This window comes from Hyla sarda, unplaced genomic scaffold (assembly GCF_029499605.1).
Source record: "Hyla sarda isolate aHylSar1 unplaced genomic scaffold, aHylSar1.hap1 scaffold_1537, whole genome shotgun sequence".
NCBI classification, from domain to species: Eukaryota; Metazoa; Chordata; class Amphibia; order Anura; family Hylidae; genus Hyla; species Hyla sarda.
Window position 1 is genome coordinate 23,424 of NW_026608173.1, and position 23,495 is coordinate 46,918.

The following is a 23,495-nucleotide window of genomic DNA, read 5'->3' on the forward strand; positions in this document are numbered from 1 at the left end:
GTGCTGGGGGTGGGGCTGGTGGTGGGTGGGGCTGGTGAAAGTGGGGGTTCTAGAGGGAGGGCAGGTACATGCAGGTGGAGCCCCAGTATCATGAGCATTTCAGGAGTGGATGCCCCCATTGGGTTCAGTGCGGGGGTCTCCTAATATTACACTGACCTGAGGCCCTGACCACAGAAGATGTTTATCAACCCTTCACCACCCAAACACGTGAGCGTCTCAGCAGATTTAGGTGAGTTACAGTTGTTAAAAAATATATATATTTTTTCTTGGCCCTGGACAGAAGGGGCCCCGTTACTGAGCAGACGGTATGTTCTGCACAGACAGGGTGATGGCGCCTCTTACCTGAAGTCGCCGTCTCCTCCCGCGGCTCCTGACTGTGCCGGAGACTGAACACCAAACGCTGGAGCTGTGAGAGAAGATAGGTGATATTCACAGAGTGCGGGGTCTCACTTTGACACCTGTCCGGAGTGCTCCCCCTTTATACACTATATACACACATACAGAGTACCCCCCTTACAGTGGGGATCAAAAGTTTGTGCACCCTGCCGAATTTATAGCATGCACTGCCCCCTTTACAGAGCTGAGTCCTGAGCCCAGACTCATCTGACCTTGCCCCAACAATCAGCACCATGGGTTCTTCTAAGCAGTTGTCTAGAAATCTGAAACTGAAAATAGTTGACGCTCACAAAGCTGGAGAAGGCTAGAAGAAGATAGCAAAACGTTTTCAGATGTCAATATCCTCTGTTCGGAATGTAATTAAGAAATGGCAGTCATCAGGAACAGTGGAAGTTAAAGCAAGATCTGGAAGACCAAGAAAAATATCAGACAGAACAGCTTGCAGGATTGTGAGAAAAACGATTCAAAACCCACGTTTGACTGCACAATCCCTCCAGAAAGATCTGGCAGACACTAGAGATGTGGTACACTGCTCCACTATAAAGAGATACTTGTACAAATATGGTCTTCATGGAAGAGTCATCAGAAGAAAACCTCTTCTACGTCCTCACCACAAAAATCAGTGATTGAACTTTGCAAATGAACATATAGACAAGCCTGATGCATTTTGGAAACAAGTTCTGTGGACCGATGAGGTTAAAATGGAACTTTTTGGCCGGAATGAGCAAAGGTACGTTTGGATAAGAAGGGGAACAGAATTTAATGAAAAGAACCTCTGTCCAATTGTTAAGCATGGGGGTGGATCAATCATGCTTTGGGGTTGTATTGCAGCCAGTGGCACAAGGAACATCTCGCGAGTAGAAGGAAAAATGGATTCAATAAAATTTCAGCAAATTTTGGATGCTAACTTGATGTCATCTGTGATAAAGCTGAAGTTAAAGAGAGGATGGCTTCTACAAATGGATAATGATCCTAAACACACCTCGAAATCCACGGGGGATTACATCAAGAGGCGTAAACTGAAGGTTTTGCCATGGCCTTCACAATCTCCTGACCTCAACATAATTGAAAATCTATGGATAGAACTTAAAAGAGCAGTGCGTGACAGACAGCCCAGAAATCTCAAAGAACTGGAAGACTTTTGTAAGGAAGAATGGGCAAAGATACCTCAAACAAGAATTGAAAGACTCTCGGCTACTACAAAAAGCGTTTACAAGCTGTGATACTTGCCAAAGGGTGCAACAAGGGGGACCTATGAGTGGAGGGTAAATCCAATATTATTAACATTTGACCACTAAGCGGTCACTAAGACCCTAAATTTCCCACCCAATATAAAACTTAACGTTTAATGAGCCAAGATTAAAATAACCTCACACATATTGATCCATAGTGCATTGATTGGCATGACACTGCATGCTATAGTAAGTGAAATGAAAAGATAGATTGTGGCTGCAGTCCACAATCTATAGTGTGAGACAATTAAAAATCTAACACATTGCCCGCCTGCCCGACGTTTCGCCACAGGCTGTGGCTTTATCAAGGGCTAAGAGGCAAATGGCGTGCAAACAAGCCTTGCAGGGGTTTAAATAACCTCCTGTCTCTGACATCATTGAAACATGTCACTTCCTGTATTATCATGACATCTCATTGGTCACAATCCCGTGCAGACTATTGATTGATCGCTTCCTGGCCAATGAAATTTAGACCAGGATGCATCCTGCTATATTCATTTGATTGACAGCACCCTTGACCAACCAGCAGAGTCCATTCATACTTCTAAACTCCTCATTGGTGCCGGAAGCTGTCCACGTATGTGCGCCATTAGTCCTGCGCTAACTGATAGATTCCCGAACCTCCGGTATGGACGCATGCGCAGTGCGGATGCGCAAAGGAACGTGCGCGAGTACTTAGTCATATACAGCCACTGTCAGGAAGCTGCGCGACAGACATATGCGCCGGCACTTAGCCGATTTTATTGCATATGGTTAACACATGGCTATTGTTATAGAAACTGTAATACACAATACAACCACTCAATGTGAACACACGACTGCGCAGCAGAAATACACTAAACTAATTCGAGAACACTAAGTAAGTTACTATCTGGCGATATGGGGCAACTAACCTAGCAACGATGGTATAACATCAAGTCAAGGGAGTATTATTCATAATACCGCTGAGATCGTGTAATCAATAGTAAAAAGGGAGCTAATACTCATCTTGTTGTGCATGGGTATAGTCATAATTAATTCATATCATCAACGGAAGTTAATCATGAGTGTAATTATTAGTAAAAGGCTCATAACGGCTCTTCTATATAGTATCAATTGTAATAAGTGATTCCTGTCCTACAAGAAGGCTGCATAGGTGAAGCCTTCATTCAGTCCATTTGGACTTTGGGATTTTAATCTCCAAATCCATCGGGCTTCTTCTTGAAGCAGTCTGGTGTTAAGATTGCCACGTCTCGGACCCAGTTTACACTGAGTAATGCCACAGAAACGTAATTCAAAGGGAGCATTGTGTACAATCCTCATATGCCTAGCAATTGGCGTATCTTGATAGGTATTAATAGTACTTATATGTTTTGAAATGCGCCTACGCAATTGTTGGACTGTCTTTCCTACACAGACTTTAGGACAGTTGCATGTGGCTAAGTACACTACCCCCATCGTCTGACAGGTAATGAAGTCCCTAATTTGGTATTTCCGATTATCAATCGGATTAGAGAATTCTTTTGTACGTGGCATGTATTTACAAAAATTGCACCGTCCACATGGATGTGATCCTTGGATTGATGATTTCAACCAACTGGATGCAGACTCCTCTGCATAAAAACTCCTAACTATTTGGTTTTGAATGTTAGGTCCTCTACGATAAGTTATAGAGGGGTGAGTAGAGATCACCTCCCTAAGGTCATTGTCCACCTGTAATATAGACCAATATTTCTTAAGTATATTCATGATTTTTTGATTGTGTTGATCAAAAGTTCTGATACACCTAATGATCTTTTGGCCACTATTGTCTTTAGCCAAATTGTGATCACGTAATAATTCAGATCTTGGAGTAGCCCTAGCTCTGGCAAAAGCCTTATGGAGGACTTTCTTGGGATAACCTCTATTGGTGAAGCGTCTATACAGGAGATCACATTCTTCTTGAAATTTAAGAGGATCAGAGCAATTCCTTTTGGCTCGTAGATATTGACTGATTGGGATACCTCTCTTCAATGGTACAGGGTGATAACTCTTCCAATTAAGAAAACTATTGGTTGACGTGGGTTTACGATATATAGAAGTGTGAATGTGACCAAGTGAATCGATGGTGATAGTGAGGTCAAGAAAGTGAAGAAATTTATCGTGAATTTCAGAAGTAAAGTGCATATTAATATGATTAGTGTTAAGTGCTTGAACGAAGGATTGGAATAATTGTGTAGTGCTGTCCCAAAAAATCAATATATCATCTATATAACGACCCCAAAATAAAATGTGAGAATTAAATTCTTGAAAAGTGTCAGAGAAAACGTGAGTGTCTTCCCACCACCCTAAGAATAAATTAGAATAATTCGGTGCACAAGGAGTGCCCATAGCAGTGCCCTTCAACTGAAAATAAGTGTCTATCAAAAAGGAAAAAATTGTGAGTAAGTAGAAAACGTAATAGAGTCAAAACAAATTTATTGTGTGCTGTGTACTGAAGACCTTTAGTAGTTAGGAAATGTTGTACAGCATTAAGTCCCTGTTCATGTTGGATGTTTGTGTAGAGAGATTCCACATCCAAACTAGCTATGAGAGTACCTGGAGGGAATGTGATCTCCTGTAATTTCTTCACAGTATCCTTGGTATCCTTAATAAAGGACGGAAGGGAGGAAACAAAGGGGGTCAAGAACTGGTCTACATAGTGACTAATGTTTTGTGTGATATTATCACACCCTGAAACAATGGGTCTGCCAGGGATAGGGGAACACCGTTTGTGCACCTTGGGAAGAGCGTAGAAAGTGGCTATTGTTGGCGATGGATTAAAGAGATATTTGAATTCTTCTTCTGTTATCAATTGGTCTGTTCTTGCCTCTTGTAAAATTGTACGTAAATTCTGATTGAACTCCTGAAGTGGGTTATGGTCAAGTTTACGATAAGTATCTTTATCATTCAACAATCTCATCACCATAGCTTTATAATAACTTTTATCCATCAGGACGATGTTTCCTCCTTTGTCATAAGGTTTGCAGACAATCTCATTATTTTGTTGTATTTCATCAAGTGCTCGGATTTCTTCCGTAGATAAGTTAGATGGAATATGGGGAGTCCTTGACCTTAGGGAACTGATCTCATGTGTAACCATCTTAACGAAGGTATCAATATTAGAGTATTGTGACAAGGATGGTGTGAAACTTGACTTGGGTTTAAGATTAGAGAAGGGAGCTTCAACTGAGACAATTCCTGTCTCACTTTCTTCTTCTAGCTGTTCTAGCATAGTAACAACTTGCTGATCTTGTTGTCTGTTCACAGCAGGATTAGTAGCAAGGTTTTTGTGAAATTTGTGTAGAGCGAGCTTTCTGCCAAATAAATTTATATCTTTAGTCCAAGTGAAAATGTTACAAGGTGGTGTAGGGGTAAATGATAACCCCTTTTGTAATACGGACAAATGATGTTCATTCAAAACTAGGGATGACAGGTTACAAATTTGCAATTGGTCGCTGGTAGCATCAGTTATTGTCTGGGAATTGGATTGTATCCCCATTTGTCGCGATCCCTCAATTGGACCCCTGGTTCTAAAAAAGGATGAGGGGGATTCTGTGGTAATCCTCCCATATGGGTAATCGTTGGGATGCCAGGTGCCCGTGGGGCAGCTGTTGTTGCTATAGGACCAGGCATCATTGGGGTCATTTGTACCTCTGCAGGATTGGGTATAACAGAGGATAATAATCCATGTGAGTGCATGGAGGGATGACCACCTCCTTGAGTAGTATAAGGTGGGCATGGTTGTGAATGGCCTTGTGGTTTAGGGGTATTCTCAGATTTAAAAGTACCAGTATTTTTCCTATAAGGTTGACGTCTCTTATTGCTCCTAGATCTCAATCTAGGGTGAAACCTCTTAGGGCCACTCTGGACGTTAGCACTATCCTCAGTACCTGAGTATTCAGAATCAGAAATATCTGTATACCTGTTACCCTGAAAATCTTGTTGTTGTGATTTTAGATAAATCTGTCCTGTTTCAAAATCCCTTTTGTCTCGTACGTATTTTCTATGTTTCCTTTCTTTAATATCACTTAAAAAACTGTCCAGATGTTTTTTAAGTTTTTGCTCTAATAAGGGATACTCTATCAGTTAGCGCAGGACTAATGGCGCACATACGTGGACAGCTTCCGGCACCAATGAGGAGTTTAGAAGTATGAATGGACTCTGCTGGTTGGTCAAGGGTGCTGTCAATCAAATGAATATAGCAGGATGCATCCTGGTCTAAATTTCATTGGCCAGGAAGCGATCAATCATTAGTCTGCATGTTATTGTAACCAATGAGATGTCATGTTAGTACAGGAAGTGACATGTTCTAATGACGTTAGAGACAGGAGGTTATTTAAACCCCTGCAAGGCTTGTTTGCACGCCATTTGCCTCTTAGCCCTTGATAAAGCCACAGCCTGTGGCGAAACGTCGGGCGGGCGGGCAATGTGTTAGATTTTTAATTGTCTCACACTATAGATTGTGGACTGCAGCCACAATCTATCTTTTCATTTCACTTACTATAGCATGCAGTGTCATGCCAATCAATGCACTATGGATCAATATGTGTGAGGTTATTTTAATCTTGGCTCATTAAACGTTAAGTTTTATATTGGGTGGGAAATTTAGGGTCTTAGTGACCGCTTAGCGGTCAAATGTTAATAACTTGCCAAAGGGGGCAGTACAAGATATTAACTCTTCAGGGTGCACAAACTTTTGCAGGCGCCATTTTTTTGTTTTCTGTTATTTTGAAAGTGTAAATGATGGAAATAAAATGTAACTTTTGGTGACATATTATAAGAATGTCTAATCTGTAATCTGATTTTTCCATCTTTCTTTGGCTTCTTTATGCACATTAATACACATTTATACCTGGGGGGCCCAAACTTGTGATCCCCATTGTATATATCTATATACACATACAGAGCCCCCCCCCCTTATACTATATTCACATACAGAGCCCCCCCCCCCACTTAAACTATATACACATACAGAGGCCCCCCCCCCCCCCATCTTATCCGGACCCTCACCTGTGATTGTGGGATTGGGGGGGTGCACAGAGACACTCCCAGGATGATGGTGATGGTAGAACAGAAGAGGATGATGGCGAAGTAGAGGTAGTGGACCCCGCAGATCACAGCCGGGCAGGAGCCGGGGGCCGAACAGCTTCCAGAACCAAAGACAAATTCTGGCACCATACGGCAGAGACCCAGCACCAGCCCCCCGACCAGACCCCAGAACGCCCCCTAAAGGAGGAAACAGGGCAAATATATAAGAATTACACTGTAATACCCAGACTACACTGGAGACCACAGGGGGCAGCATTGGAGAGGTCACAGTTACTAGAGGAGACCACAGGGGGCAGAATTGGAGAGGTTACAGTTACTAGAGGAGACCACAGGGGGCAGTATTGGATGGGACTCGATCCTTGATGGCTGACTACATGAGGTCAGCCTGGGGTCACTGACAGGAAGAGGGACGGATCATATGCACATGATGTTGTGTATAGTCCTGGTCGTGACTCATCTGACGCCATCTTACCGGTTCATTGACCCTTTTCACAAATAGCGCCAGGAAGAAGACGGCAGCGATGGGCGGAGCCAGGAAACTGGCCACAGACTGGATGTAGTCGAAGAGCTGACCTCCTTGTGCGGCCTGGACCACAGGGATCCACGCGATGCTGAAGGCCACGAGACAGACGGTCCACACCCTGAGGAGACATGAACTATGAGCGGGGGCGGGGCTTAGAACATCTTCTGAGAATTAGTCACTGACCGTCCCACCAGGAGCAGCTCCTTCTCCTCCGCCCGCGGCCGCAGTTTTCTCCACACGTCCATGGTGAACAGAGTCCCACTGCTGTTAAAGATGGAGGCCAGGCTGCTCATGAGGGCCGCAAGCATGACCGCCAGCATCAGACCACGGAGACCTGGGGGAGGGGATACGGACAGTCATCATACATCATATACACATCATATATACATCATATACACGTCATACATCATATACACATCATATATACATCACATACACACATCATATATACATCACATACATCATATACACATCACATACACATCACATACATCATATATACATCACATACATCATATACACATCATACATCATATACACATCATACATCATATATACATCACATACACATCACACACACATCATATATAAATCATACACACATCATATATACATCACATACACATCACATACATCATAAACATCACATACACATCATATACACATCACATATACACATCACATACATCATATACACATCACATACATCATATACATCATATACACATCACATATACACATCACATACATCATATACACATCACATACATCATATATACATCACACACACATCATATACACATCACATACATCATATACACATCACATACATCATATATACATCACACACACATCATATACACATCACATACATCATATATAAATCATACACATATCATATATACATCACATACACATCACATACATCATAAACATCACATACACATCATATACACATCACATATACACATCACATACATCATATACACATCACATACATCATATACATCATATACACATCACATATACACATCACATACATCATATACACATCACATACATCATATATACATCACACACACATCATATACACATCACATACATCATATACACATCACATACATCATATATACATCACACACACATCATATACACATCACATACATCATATATAAATCATACACATATCATATATACATCACATACACATCACATACATCATAAACATCACATACACATCATATACACATCACATATACACATCACATACATCATATACACATCACATACATCATATACATCATATACACATCACATATACACATCACATACATCATATACACATCACATACATCATATATACATCACACACACATCATATACACATCACATACATCATATATAAATCATACACATATCATATATACATCACATACACATCACATACATCATATATAAATCATACACATATCATATATACATCACATACACATCACATACATCACATACATCACATACACATCACACACATCACACATCATATATACATCATATACACATCATACACACATCACATACACATCACACACACATCACACATACATCATATATAAATCATACACACATCACACACACATCACATACATCATATACACATCATATACACATCACATACATCATATACACATCACATACATCATATATACATCACATACATCATATACACATCACATACACATCACATATACACATCACATACATCATATACACATCATACATCATATACACATCATATATACATCACATACACATCACATACATCATATACACATCACACACATCACACATCATATATACATCATATACACATCACATACACATCACACATACATCATATATAAATCATACACACATCATATATACATCATATACACATCACATACATCACATACATCATATACACATCACACACATCACATACATCATATACACATCACATACACATCACATACACATCACATACACATCACATACACATCACATACATCATATACATCATATACACATCACATACACATCACATATACACATCACATATACATCACACACACATCATATACACATCACATATACACATCACATACATCATATACACATCATATACACATCACATACATCATATACACATCATATATACATCACATACACATCACATATACACATCACATATACACATCACATAAATCATATACACATCACATACATCATATACACATCACACACACATCACATACACATTTCATATACACATCACATATACACATCACATACACATCACATACACATCACACATCACATACACATCACATATACACATCACATATACATCACACACACATCACATACACATCACATACATCATATATAAATCATACACATCACACACATCACACACACATCACACATACATCATATATAAATCATACACACATCATATATACATCACATACACATCACATACATCACACACACATCACACACACATCACACACACATCATATACACATCACATACATCACACACACATCACTCACACACACATCACACACACATCATATACACATCATATATACATCACACACACATCACACACACATCATATACACATCATATACACATCATATATACATCACACACACATCATATACACATCATATACACATCATATACACATCACACACACATACATCATATATAAATCATATACACATCACATACATCATATACATCATATATATACATCACATCACATACATCATATATACATCACATACATCATATACACATCACATACACATCACATACATCATATACACATCACATACATCATATACACATCACATACATCATATATACATCATATACACATCACACACACATCACATACATCATATACACATCATATACACATCACATACATCATATACACATCACATACATCATATACACATCACATACATCATATACACATCACACACACATCACATACATCATATACACATCATATACACATCACATACATCATATACACATCACATACACATCACACACACATCATATATAAATCATACACACATCATATATACATCACATACACATCACATACATCATATACATCATATACACATCACATACATCATATACACATCACATACATCATATACACATCACATACATCTCACACATCACATACATCATATACACATCACATACACATCACACATCACATACACATCACATACATCACATACACATCATATATACATCACATACACATCACACACACATCATATATAAATCATACACACATCATATATACATCACATACACATCACATACATCATATACATCATATACACATCACATACATCATATATACATCACATACATCATATACACATCACATACATCATATACATCATATACACATCACATACATCATATACACATCACATACATCATATACACATCACATACACATCACATACATCATATACACATCATACATCATATACACATCATATATACATCACATACACATCACACATCACATACACATCACATACATCACATACATCATATACATCATATACACATCATATATACACATCACATACATCATATACACATCACATACACATCACATACACATCATATACACATCACATACATCATATACACATCATACATCACATACATCATATACACATCACATACATCATATACACATCACATACATCATATATACATCACATACATCATATACACATCACATACATCATATATACATCACATACATCATATATACATCACATACATCATATACACATCACATATACATCATATACATCATATACACATCATATACATCATATATACATCACATACATCATATATACATTATATATACATCATACACACCATATATACATCACATACATCATATACACATCACATACATCATATACACATCATACATCATATACACCATATATACATCATATACACATCACATATACACATCATACATGTGATCAGGACCCTCACTCCTCATAGACTGTAATCTCTTGTGATCAGGACCCTCACTCCTCATTGACTGTAATCTCTTGTGATCAGGACCCTCACTCCTCATATACTGTAATCTCTTGTGATCAGGACCCTCACTCCTCATAGACTGTAATCTCTTGTGATCAGGACCCTCACTCCTCATAGACTGTAATCTCTTGTGATCAGGATCCTCACTCCTCATTGACTGTAATCTCTTGTGATCAGGACCCTCACTCCTCATAGACTGTAATCTCTTGTGATCAGGGTCCTCACTCCTCATAGACTGTAATCTCTTGTGATCAGGGTCCTCACTCCTCATAGACTGTAATCTCTTGTGATCAGGATCCTCACTCCTCATAGACTGTAATCTCTTGTGATCAGGACCCTCACTCCTCATAGACTGTAGACCCTTGTGATCAGGGTCCTCACTCCTCATAGACTGTAATCTCTTGTGATCAGGATCCACACTCCTCATAGACTGTAATCTCTTGTGATCAGGATCCTCACTCCTCATAGACTGTAATCTCTTGTGATCAGGATCCTCATAGACTTTAATCTCTTGTGATCAGGATCCTCATAGACTTTAATCTCTTGTGATCAGGACCCTCACTCCTCATAGACTGTAATCTCTTGTGATCAGGATCCTCACTCCTCATAGACTGTAATCTCTTGTGATCAGGATCCTCACTCCTCATAGACTGTAATCTCTTGTGATCAGGATCCTCATAGACTTTAATCTCTTGTGATCAGGATCCTCATAGACTTTAATCTCTTGTGATCAGGACCCTCACTCCTCATAGACTGTAATCTCTTGTGATCAGGATCCTCACTCCTCATAGACTGTAATCTCTTGTGATCAGGATCCTCACTCCTCATAGACTGTAATCTCTTGTGATCAGGACCCTCACTCCCCATAGACTGTAATCTCTTGTGATCAGGATCCTCATAGACTGTAATCTCTTGTGATCGGGACCCTCACTCCTCATAGACTGTAATCTCTTGTGATCAGGATCCTCACTCCTCATAGACTGTAATCTCTTGTGATCAGGATCCTCACTCCTCATAGACTGTAATCTCTTGTGATCAGGATCCTCACTCCTCATAGACTGTAATCTCTTGTGATCAGGATCCTCATAGACTGTAATCTCTTGTGATCGGGATCCTCACTCCTCATAGACTGTAATCTCTTGTGATCAGGATCTTCACTTCTGAAGTACTATTTAGTGTGTAATATTGTAATGTCTGATATTTGTCTTTATTTATACCTCAGAATTGTGGCTGTGGAATCTGTTGGTGCTATATAAATAAATATTATTGTCTGTCCAGTGACCTGCCTGGTGATCTGCTCAGGCACCTGCCTGGTGATCTGCTCAGGCACCTGCCTGGTGATCTGCTCAGGCACCTGCCTGGTGATCTGCTCAGGCACCTGCCTGGTGATCTGCTCAGGCACCTGCCTGGTGATCTGCTCAGTGACCTGCCTGGTGATCTGTTCCGTGATTCTCTAGATTGGTGGTCGGCCCATCCTAGTGTCTAGAATACACAATCCTCCTCCATATTACAGGTGTGAATACGGGCGGAGTATTTTTTTTTCCGCTCTCCCTCTTTAGCACCTGATGCTTAGTCGGGAGGTGACTGAAGGATTGTGGGTCAGGGGGGTCTCACAATTACTACAGGACCCCAGGAGGCCAGACTGTGGATCTCTCTGTGGATGACAGGACATGACTGGTCGGATATTCTCACCTTGGGGCATCAGCTTCACCACCAGCTTTGGGTAGGCGATGTTTGAGCACCCGATCTCCGCACCACAGATCCGCTGGCACTCGGATGGCACAACACAGGCAACTTCATCTGAAAGAACCAAACCAGGGACGTCATTATTCATACCCCGCCCCCCCTCCCTCACCATCTCACGTGGACATCATCATACAAGATGGAGGCCACACTGGACCTCACTATTCCTATCAGAGCGTCTACCTCACCACCTCATGTGGACATCATACAAGATGGAGGCCACACTGGACCTCACTATTCCTATCAGAGCGTCTACCTCACCATCTCATGTGGACATCATACAAGATGGAGGCCACACTGGACCTCACTATTCCTATCAGAGCATCTACCTCACCATCTCATGTGGACATCATACAAGATGGAGGCCACACTGGACCTCACTATTCCTATCAGAGCGTCTACCTCACCATCTCATGTGGACATCATACAAGATGGAGGCCACACTGGACCTCACTATTCCTATCAGAGCGTCTACCTCACCATCTCATGTGGACATCATACAAGATGGAGGCCACACTGGACCTCACTATTCCTATCAGAGCGTCTACCTCACCATCTCATGTGGACATCATACAAGATGGAGGCCACACTGGACCTCACTATTCCTATCAGAGCATCTACCTCACCATCTCATGTGGACATCATACAAGATGGAGGCCACACTGGACCTCACTATTCCTATCAGAGCGTCTACCTCACCATCTCATGTGGACATCATACAAGATGGAGGCCACACTGGACCTCACTATTCCTATCAGAGCGTCTACCTCACCATCTCATGTGGACATCATACAAGATGGAGGCCACACTGGACCTCACTATTCCTATCAGAGCGTCTACCTCACCATCTCATGTGGACATCATACAAGATGGAGGCCACACTGGACCTCACTATTCCTATCAGAGCATCTACCTCACCATCTCATGTGGACATCATACAAGATGGAGGCCACACTGGACCTCACTATTCCTATCAGAGCGTCTACCTCACCATCTCATGTGGACATCATACAAGATGGAGGCCACACTGGACCTCACTATTCCTATCAGAGCGTCTACCTCACCATCTCATGTGGACATCATACAAGATGGAGGCCACACTGGACCTCACTATTCCTATCAGAGCGTCTACCTCACCATCTCATGTGGACATCATACAAGAGAGAAAAAAGTAAAATATGTAAAAAAAAAAAAAAAAAAAAAAAAAAAACTGATAAAAGCCACAAAAATAGAGACAGAAAGAGTAAAACTAACCCCAAAATGTTTTTTAACTTTATAAATAGCAAAAAGGTTAAAAATGAAAGTGTTGGCCATTTAAAAAAAAATGTAATGAGGAAATAATAAACGGGGATCGGGAAAAAGCTTAATATATTTTACAAATTCTTCTCCACTGTATTCACCGAGGAAAATGAAATGCCAGGGGAAATACAGTGTGATAAGGTAAACTCCCCAGTACAGGTCACCTGTCTAACCCAGGAAGAAGTACAGGTCACCTGTCTAACCAAGGAAAAAGTACAGGACACCTGTCTAACCCAGGAAGAAGTACAGGACACCTGTCTAACCCAGGAAGAAGTACAGGTCACCTGTCTAACCCAGGAAGAAGTACAGTGCTGCATACAAAAAAAGCAAAATCGACAAATCACCAGGTCCAGATGGCTTCACCGCTGTGTTCGAAAGGAATTAAAGGGGTATTCCAGGAAAAAACTTTTTTTTTTTATCAGGGTCCTCACTCCTGGTCAGACCGCACATGGAATACTGTGCACAGTACTGGTCAGACCCCACATGGAATACTGTGCACAGTTCTGGTCAGACCGCACATGGAATACTGTGCACAGTACTGGTCAGACCGCACATGGAATACTGTGCACAGTACTGGTCAGACCGCACATGGAATACTGTGCACAGTACTGGTCAGACCGCACATGGAATACTGTGCACAGTACTGGTCAGACCACACATGGAATACTGTGCACAGTACTGGTCAGACCACACATGGAATACTGTGTACAGTACTGGTCAGACCACACATAGAATACTGTGTACAGTACTGGTCAGACCGCACATGGAATACTGTGCACAGTACTGGTCAGACCGCACATGGAATACTGTGCACAGTACTGGTCAGACCACACATGGAATACTGTGCACAGTACTGGTCAGACCGCACATGGAATACTGTGCACAGTACTGGTCAGACCGCACATGGAATACTGTGTACAGTACTGGTCAGACCACACATAGAATACTGTGTACAGTACTGGGCACCAGTGTACAAGAAAGATATAGTGGAGCTGGAGAGGGTTCAAAGACGGGCAACCAGGGTAATATGGGGAATGGGAGGACTACAGTACCCAGAAAGATTATCAGAATTAGGGTTATTTAGTTTAGAAAAAAGAAGGATTAGGGGAGACCTAATAACTATGTATAAATATATCGAGACAATACAGAGATCTCTCCATGATCTATTTATACCAAGGACTGTATACATAGTTATTAGGTCACCTCCTTGTTATATATAAATATATCAGGGGACAGTACAGAGATCTCTCCATGATCTATTTATACCCAGGACTGTATATATAACAAGGAGGAGACCTAATAATATATATAATATATCAGGACAGTACAGAGATCTCTCCATGATCTATTTATACCCAGGACTGTATATATAACAAGGAGGAGACCTAATAATATATATAATATATCAGGACAGTACAGAGATCTCTCCATGATCTATTTATACCCAGGACTGTATATATAACAAGGAGGTGACCTAATAATATATATAATGTATCAGGGACAGTACAGAGATCTCTCCATGATCTATATATACCCAGGACTGTATATATAACAAGGAGGTGACCTAATAATATATATATCAGGACAGTACAGAGATCTCTCCATGATCTATTTATACCCAGGACTGTATATATAACAAGGAGGTGACCTAATAATATATATATATCAGGACAGTACAGAGATCTCTCCATGATCTATTTATACCCAGGACTGTGTATATAACAAGGAGGAGACCTAATAATATATATAATATATCAGGACTGTATATATAACAAGGGGGCATCCTCTACGTCTAGAGGAAAGAAGGTTTCTACACCAGCACAGATGGGGGTTCTTTACTGTAAGAGCAGTGAGACTGTGGAATTCTCTCCCGGAGGAGGTGTCATGGTGAACTCTGTAAAGAATATAAAGGGGTCTGGATGCATTTTTGGGGAGTAAGAACATTACAGGTTTTATATATATATATATATATTTTTTTTTTTACATATATATTTTTACATATATTTATATATATTTATATATATATATATATATTTTTATATATATATATATATATATATATATATATATATATTTTTTTTATATATTTATATATATATATATATATATATATATATATATATATAGGGACAGAACGCTGATCCAGGGATTTATTCTGATATTTGAAGTCGGGAAGGAATTTTTACCTCTAGTATGAGGGGTTTTTGCCTCCTCTGGATCAGTAGGGACTCATTAGGGATATAGGATGAACTTGATGGACTCAGTTCATAAGGTTGAAAAAAAAGACCAATGTTACTATGATGGAGGCCACACTGGACCTCACTATTCATATCATAGAGTCCATCTCACCATCTCACGTGGACATCATACAAGATGGAGGCCACAGTGGATGTCCGTTACAAAGTTCCAAACCTTTTCCTGCCCCTCACACAGTCACATGACAAACCTCTGCCCACAGCTTCCTGTAGGGGGTGCTCACTGCATACTCAATGCTAGGTGTAATACCTGTGTATAGGAGCCTTCGTGTGGTGGTTATAGACAGGAAGACTGGGATGGATTTAACAAAATGTACCCGCCCGACGCACGTTTTATATGCGTTTTAGACACTGGACAAGGGGTGTGGCCTGAAATTCAATAACATGTTTCAGTAATGTTGGTGCAAATTGTTGCAGTAAATCAACCAAAACAGGGTGTAAAGTCAGACAATGTGTGACACGTGAGAGGAGGCGGCACCGGCATGCGCCACTGGGAGGACTCCATAAATACCAGCCCCCCCCCTCGCCCCACCTTGTCTGTATATTAGATGAGAACAATAAATCTGCCCCTCGGCTCCTCCTGATTCCAGAGTAATGGATCAGGTATCTGGTGGAGCAGTCAGGGTTTCTGTTTCCTGTTCACATTATCTTGTTCAGTGCATTTTCCTTGAGAGTCTTGTTGCCTTCGCTGTGTTCTTCAGGGTCTTAGTGCCTTCTGTCTCTCTGCAAAGTCCAGGGAGAGGACAGGGCCAGTTTATGGTTCTTGTCTCCCTGAACCATAAGCCTCCCCTGTCCTCTCCCTGACCTAACTGGACAACAGGGGAGGCTTATGGTTCAGGGAGAGGACAGGGGAGGCTTATGGTTCAGGGAGAGGACAGGGGAGGCTTATGGTTCAGGGAGAGGACAGGGGAGGCTTATGGTTCAGGGAGAGGACAGGGGAGGCTTATGGTTCAGGGAGAGGACAGGGGAGGCTTATGGTTCAGGGAGACGACAGGGGAGGCTTGTGGTTCAGGGAGACAACAGGTGAGGCTTATGGTTCAGGGAGAGGACAGGGGAGGCTTATGGTTCAGGGAGATGACAGGGCCAGTTTATGGTTCAGGGAGACAACAGGGGAGGCTTATGGTTCAGGGAGACAACAGGGGAGGCTTATGGTTCAGGGAGACAACAGGGGAGGCTTATGGTTCAGGGAGAGGACAGGGCCAGTTTATGGTTCTTGTCCAGTTAGGTCAGGGAGAGGACAGGAGAGGTTTATGGTTCAGGGAGAGGACAGGGGAGGCTTATGGTTCAGGGAGAGGACAGGGGAGGCTTATGGTTCAGGGAGAGGACAGGGGAGGCTTATGGTTCAGGGAGAGGACAGGGGAGGCTTATGGTTCAGGGAGAGGACAGGGCCAGTTTATGGTTGAGGGAGACAACAGGGGAGGCTTATGGTTCAGGGAGAGGACAGGGGAGGCTTATGGTTCAGGGAGACGACAGGGGAGGCTTATGGTTCAGGGAGAGGACAGGGCCAGTTTATGGTTCGTGTCCAGTTAGGTCTGGGAGAGGATAGGGGAAGCTTATGTTTCAGGGAGAGGACAGGGGAGGCTTATGGTTCAGGGAGAGGACAGGGCCAGTTTATGGTTGAGGGAGACAACAGGGGAGGCTTATGGTTCAGGGAGAGGACAGGGGAGGCTTATGGTTCAGGGAGACAACAGGGGAGGCTTATGGTTCAGGGAGAGGACAGGGCCAGTTTATGGTTCGTGTCCAGTTAGGTCTGGGAGAGGATAGGGGAAGCTTATGTTTCAGGGAGAGGACAGGGGAGGCTTATGGTTCAGGGAGACGACAGGGGAGGCTTATGGTTCAGGGAGAGGACAGGGCCAGTTTATGGTTCGTGTCCAGTTAGGTCTGGGAGAGGATAGGGGAAGCTTATGTTTCAGGGAGAGGACAGGGGCAATTTATGGCTAAGGAGAGAGGGCCCCCAACGAAATTAAACCCTTCGCCTCAAGGCCAAAAGGCACCTGTGAGGTTCCAGGTACAATGTCCCCTTTCGCCGAAGCTACTCAGGGACTGAAAAGTGCTCCCGGCAGGCAACTAGGCGTTAGCCAGGTTGCCACCAAGGAACCAGTAAAAAAAAGGTTCGGTACTAGTGTCGAAGCAGGAGTACCAAGGGGTATGGCAGGGAGGTGAGGAACCTAATGGCCACACACCCCTCCCCTAGACAGGCAGGAGGGACACCCAGAAGGGCTACCGCACCCTACCAAATCCTTGTGACACATGAAGAACACAAACATGAGCACAGTGACAAAACATATGAAGTGAATGTGCGCAGTATAAAACTGCCCGGATCTATAAAAATTCCTCTGCAGATCAATAGCTAGAAGGCCAGAACGCTAGAGGTGAGTGCTCAGAAGAGTGACAGCTACGTGCCAACAGTCAAGTGGGGTTGCCAATCCCAAATGATTTACGGCACCCTGGGGTCACCACTCCCAGGGCACTTTTGCACCTCAGCCTTCACTTTATCCAAACCTTAAGTCACGATCCAGAAGGCACAGGTCACTTGAGGGTCTGCCGCTGGACGCACACGGCTGACCCTGGTACACCTGGACTGTTCTGTGTGGTTCCCCATCCTACCTTTGTGGTCTTCCACACCGCATCTAACAGGAAAGGTACTACACTTGATCTTAGCCAAAAGGCCGATAAGGGATTAGGTCAGGGAGAGGACAGGGGCAGCTTATGGTTCTTATCCGGTTTGATCAGGGAGAGGACAGGGGCAGCTTATGGTTCTTATCCGGTTTGATCAGGGAGAGGACAGGGGCAGCTTATGGTTCTTATCCGGTTTGATCAGGGAGAGGACAGGGGCAGCTTATGGTTCTTATCCGGTTTGATCAGGGAGAGGATAGGGGCAGCTTATGGTTCTTGTCCGGTTTAATCAGGGACTGCGTGTGGGATACAGAAGAAGTCAGTCAGGGGATTCTATTGTTTCTCCCATCATGGCTGCTGTGTATTATCCATCTATCACACATGACTGCAGACTGGCCCACTATTCTGCCCTACTATAAGGCCTGGTGGACAGAGCCCTGCAGCACCTGTTATGGTTATAGTTGGGGCCAGCTCTGCACCTTAGGGGCCCCAGAACCCTACAGCACTTGCTATGGTTGTATTAGGGCCAGCTCTGCACCTGAGGGGCCCCTGAGCCCTACAGCATCTGTTAGGATCAATTCTGCACCTGACAAATGCTGCCGGGTCAGGGGGCCCTCAGGTGCAGAACTGACCTTAAATACAATCATAACAGTCACAGTAGGGCGCAGGGGCCCCTAAGGTGCAGGGGCCTGAGGGACCCTGAGTCTTGCAGCACCCTTTATGGTTGTATTCGGGTCAGTTCTGCACCCAAGGGGCCCCTGAGTCTTGCAGCACCTGGTATGGTTGTATTTAGGGTGAGTTCTGCACCTGAGCGGCCCCTGAGCCCTGCTGCACCTGTTATGGTTGTTTCAGGGCCAGTTCTGTACCTAAGGGGCCCCTGAGTCTTGCAGCACCTGCTATGGTTGTATTAGGGTGAGTTTTGCCCCTGAGGGGCCCCTGCAGCACCTGCTATACACACGGTGACACTTCTTACCTGGATACAAGACTCTGCTTATCATCCCGGGCATTACCATGAGGAACATGGGGAGAATCTTCAGGTACCCACATAACACACAACCCAACTTCACCTGCGTCAGAGAACGGGCAGCCAGACAGCGCTGAACGATCACCTGAAACAACAACCGGAGCGGTATTTTATCTACAATATAGCACAATGATGGGGTCAACAGACAGCAGGACCCAGGCACCAAGGGGCACTTACAAGGCACCTGAGGCATCTTGCCTCAGGTGACATACTCTTAGTAGTGGGTACCAGGGGGGCATTGTACTCTTAGTAGTGGGTACCAGGGGGGGGGGGGCATTGTACTCTTAGTAGTGGGTACCGGGGGGGGCATTGTACTCTTAGTAGTGGGTACCGGGGGGGGGGGGGGCATTGTACTCTTAGTAGTGGGTACCGGGGGGGGGGGCATTGTACTCTTAGTAGTGGGTACCGGGGGGGGGGCATTGTACTCTTAGTAGTGGGTACCAGGGGGGGGGCATTGTACTCTAAGTAATGGTTACCGGGGGGGGCATTGTACTCTTAGTAGTGGGTACCAGGGGGGGGGGGCATTGTACTCCTAGTAGTGGGTACCAGTGTTATGGTCAAATTCCTGATCCCTTGTCTTCAGATAAATGCGGGACTGTCAGAGTACCCCATAAATCTTATATACAATGTATCCAGAAAGTCATCACCCCGGTCACTATGTACATATAATGACCGGGGGGGGGGGGGGTACTGAAGATTTTCTGGATACATTGTATCACCGCTTCTCTATTCTAGATTCACCCAGGAAGTCCGGACGCCATTGTTACGATACAGAAAACATGATGGACACTTACCTGGTCACTGCACCAATACCATGTGGACACAATAGTCAGCCCCACCAGCAGAGCCGGCCATGGTAGGTCCCCAGACTGGGCATCACGTAACAGGTGGAGGGAATCCGGCCGCGGTGCTGCGCACAGTTCAGACACATTCCCCAAGTAACTAGGCCGGGCCTCCATATACTTCTCCATGAGCGCACTATAACCGCCGACCTCCCCGAAGGCTAAAAGAGAGAACACCGACGATGAGGGTCCGGGGGGTCTACATCTACATTACACCCCAATAATTTACTACAGAGGACAGAAGAGGTGACCGACCATGGAGGGTCCAGGGGTCTACATCTACAATACACCCCAATAATTAACTACAGAGGACAGAAGAGGTGACCGACCATGGAAGGTCCGGGGGGTCTACATTACACCCCAAAAATTTACTACATGGGGAAAAAGGAAGACTCCACCCAGGGTGATGTCACTACCTACATGAATTGTGGTGAACAGTAACCAGCAAGAAAGGATAATGAAGCACTTAGGTCCAGGAGCCTTCACTCCCCGGGTCCTGTGTGAGCCGCGTTCACACTCACCGTATCCAGCGAGGACACAAGCTCCAGCAATGATGACAAACGTCTGAACTGTATCTGTGTACATGAGCGCAGCGAGACCCCCTACAGTGAAGAGAGACACCTTATAAACATGGGAGGATGACTATAGAGATATGTGATGTCATGGAGGAGGCGCTAGGATGACTATAGAGATATGTGATGTCATGGAGGAGGCGCTAGGATGACTATAGAGATATGTGATGTCATGGAGGAGGGGCTAGGATGACTATAGAGATATGTGATGTCATGGAGGAGGGGCTAGGATGACTATAGAGATATGTGATGTCATGGAGGAGGGGCTAGGATGACTATAGAGATATGTGATGTCATGGAGGAGGCGCTAGGATGACTATAGAGATATGTGATGTCATGGAGGAGGCGCTAGGATGACTATAGAGATATGTGATGTCATGGAGGAGGCGCTAGGATGACTATAGAGATATGTGATGTCATGGAGGAGGCGCTAGGATGACTATAGAGATATGTGATGTCATGGAGGAGGGGCTAGGATGACTATAGAGATATGTGATGTCATGGAGGAGGGGCTAGGATGACTATAGAGATATGTGATGTCATGGAGGAGGGGCTAGGATGACTATAGAGATATGTGATGTCATGGAGGAGGGGCTAGGATAACTATAGAGATATGTGATGTCATGAAGGAGGAGGGACTAGGGCAGGGTAAGACCAATAAAACTGACCAGAATTCAATTTTCCTTACTATCCTCTCACAAAATACTTTACCAGTCACGGTGTATATTGTGGTGATGACCAGGAGGGCGATGACCGACAGGTAAATGTTCCAACCCAAGGCCACCTGTATGAACACGGCTCCAGAGAACATATCCACCTGAGGAGTGACCAGAGGAGAGGAGTCAACCCCCATCATTACACTACAGACCATGTAAGAGATAACACACATTTGGTAGCCATGGTAGTGTTAGGAGAAATACCTGATCACTTCGTGACGCCAGGGCACCATTATCCTATACACGATGTTGGAGACAGCTTCTCCTGGGCCAGACACTTGGAGTCAGGTTACAGATAACTATCTTTCCTGAGCTGGTGCAGATGGTATTATACAGACAGTCTGGTGCAGAGTGAGAGGATGCAGTGTAACCCCTTGGGAACCCTGTTGCTTTGCTGGGACTTGTGGTGCTTTCACCAAATGAATGGATACTGACTTGAAAGATGGGTAGATTAATCCTGGTAGCTAGGGTTCTGTCAAGGTCTTGTAGCCTTCTCCGCCGGGGCATGAACTTCCACCGTGCGGGTGATCCTCGCAGAATGACCGGATAAAGTAGATTTGATCCCCTGAGGCTTCTCCACACAAAACACACGGACCCCACTGGAGCTCAGCAGTAACTGGAGATGAACTGGGCAAAAATTTAGGGATTCCCATTGGCAGGCAGGGTCACATGAGGTTTACACTACTCACTGCTTAAAGGTACAAGAACAAATATGTGGTGACTGGGTGGTGCAGGTAATAGTGTAGGGTATGTTAGTATTTAACCCTTAATTGTTGTGACGTCAGGATGCGGTTTCCTCAATGTAATAGACCTACCACCAACCGTCCCACAAAGGCAGGGAGAAATAACGGAATGTCCACAGCAGATTTTCTGAAGTAAATGTGAAGAAACTTTACTGTATATTTTATGCAACTGCAGATAACAAAACAGTCTTTGTATAGAGAACTGTAATTCAGGCTCCTCACAGGTTTGCTGGGACTTCTAAGTACAATGAGATTTGATTTGCTGGCCACTGTGCTACTGATTTGAATATAATTGAGTTGCAGTAGTCAAAGGTATCCTAGATCAATATA

The 23,495-nt window shown here is 43.3% G+C and overlaps 1 protein-coding gene across 1 annotated transcript in view; it reads right to left on the reverse strand.

Moving 5' to 3' along the window:
• The window catches only part of SLC5A2 (solute carrier family 5 member 2), a 47,571-nt gene that overhangs the window by 257 nt on the left and 23,819 nt on the right, over positions 1–23,495 (reverse strand). Inside the window, exons 6-14 of the mRNA XM_056552343.1 lie at positions 22,418–22,523; positions 21,656–21,736; positions 21,087–21,295; positions 20,242–20,377; positions 13,048–13,155; positions 7,384–7,534; positions 7,150–7,318; positions 6,639–6,854; positions 343–406 (exon numbers count right to left, since the gene is read on the reverse strand). Of these exons, the coding sequence (XP_056408318.1) occupies positions 343–406; positions 6,639–6,854; positions 7,150–7,318; positions 7,384–7,534; positions 13,048–13,155; positions 20,242–20,377; positions 21,087–21,295; positions 21,656–21,736; positions 22,418–22,523 (1,240 nt within the window). The remainder of the gene's footprint in view (positions 1–342; positions 407–6,638; positions 6,855–7,149; positions 7,319–7,383; positions 7,535–13,047; positions 13,156–20,241; positions 20,378–21,086; positions 21,296–21,655; positions 21,737–22,417; positions 22,524–23,495) is intronic.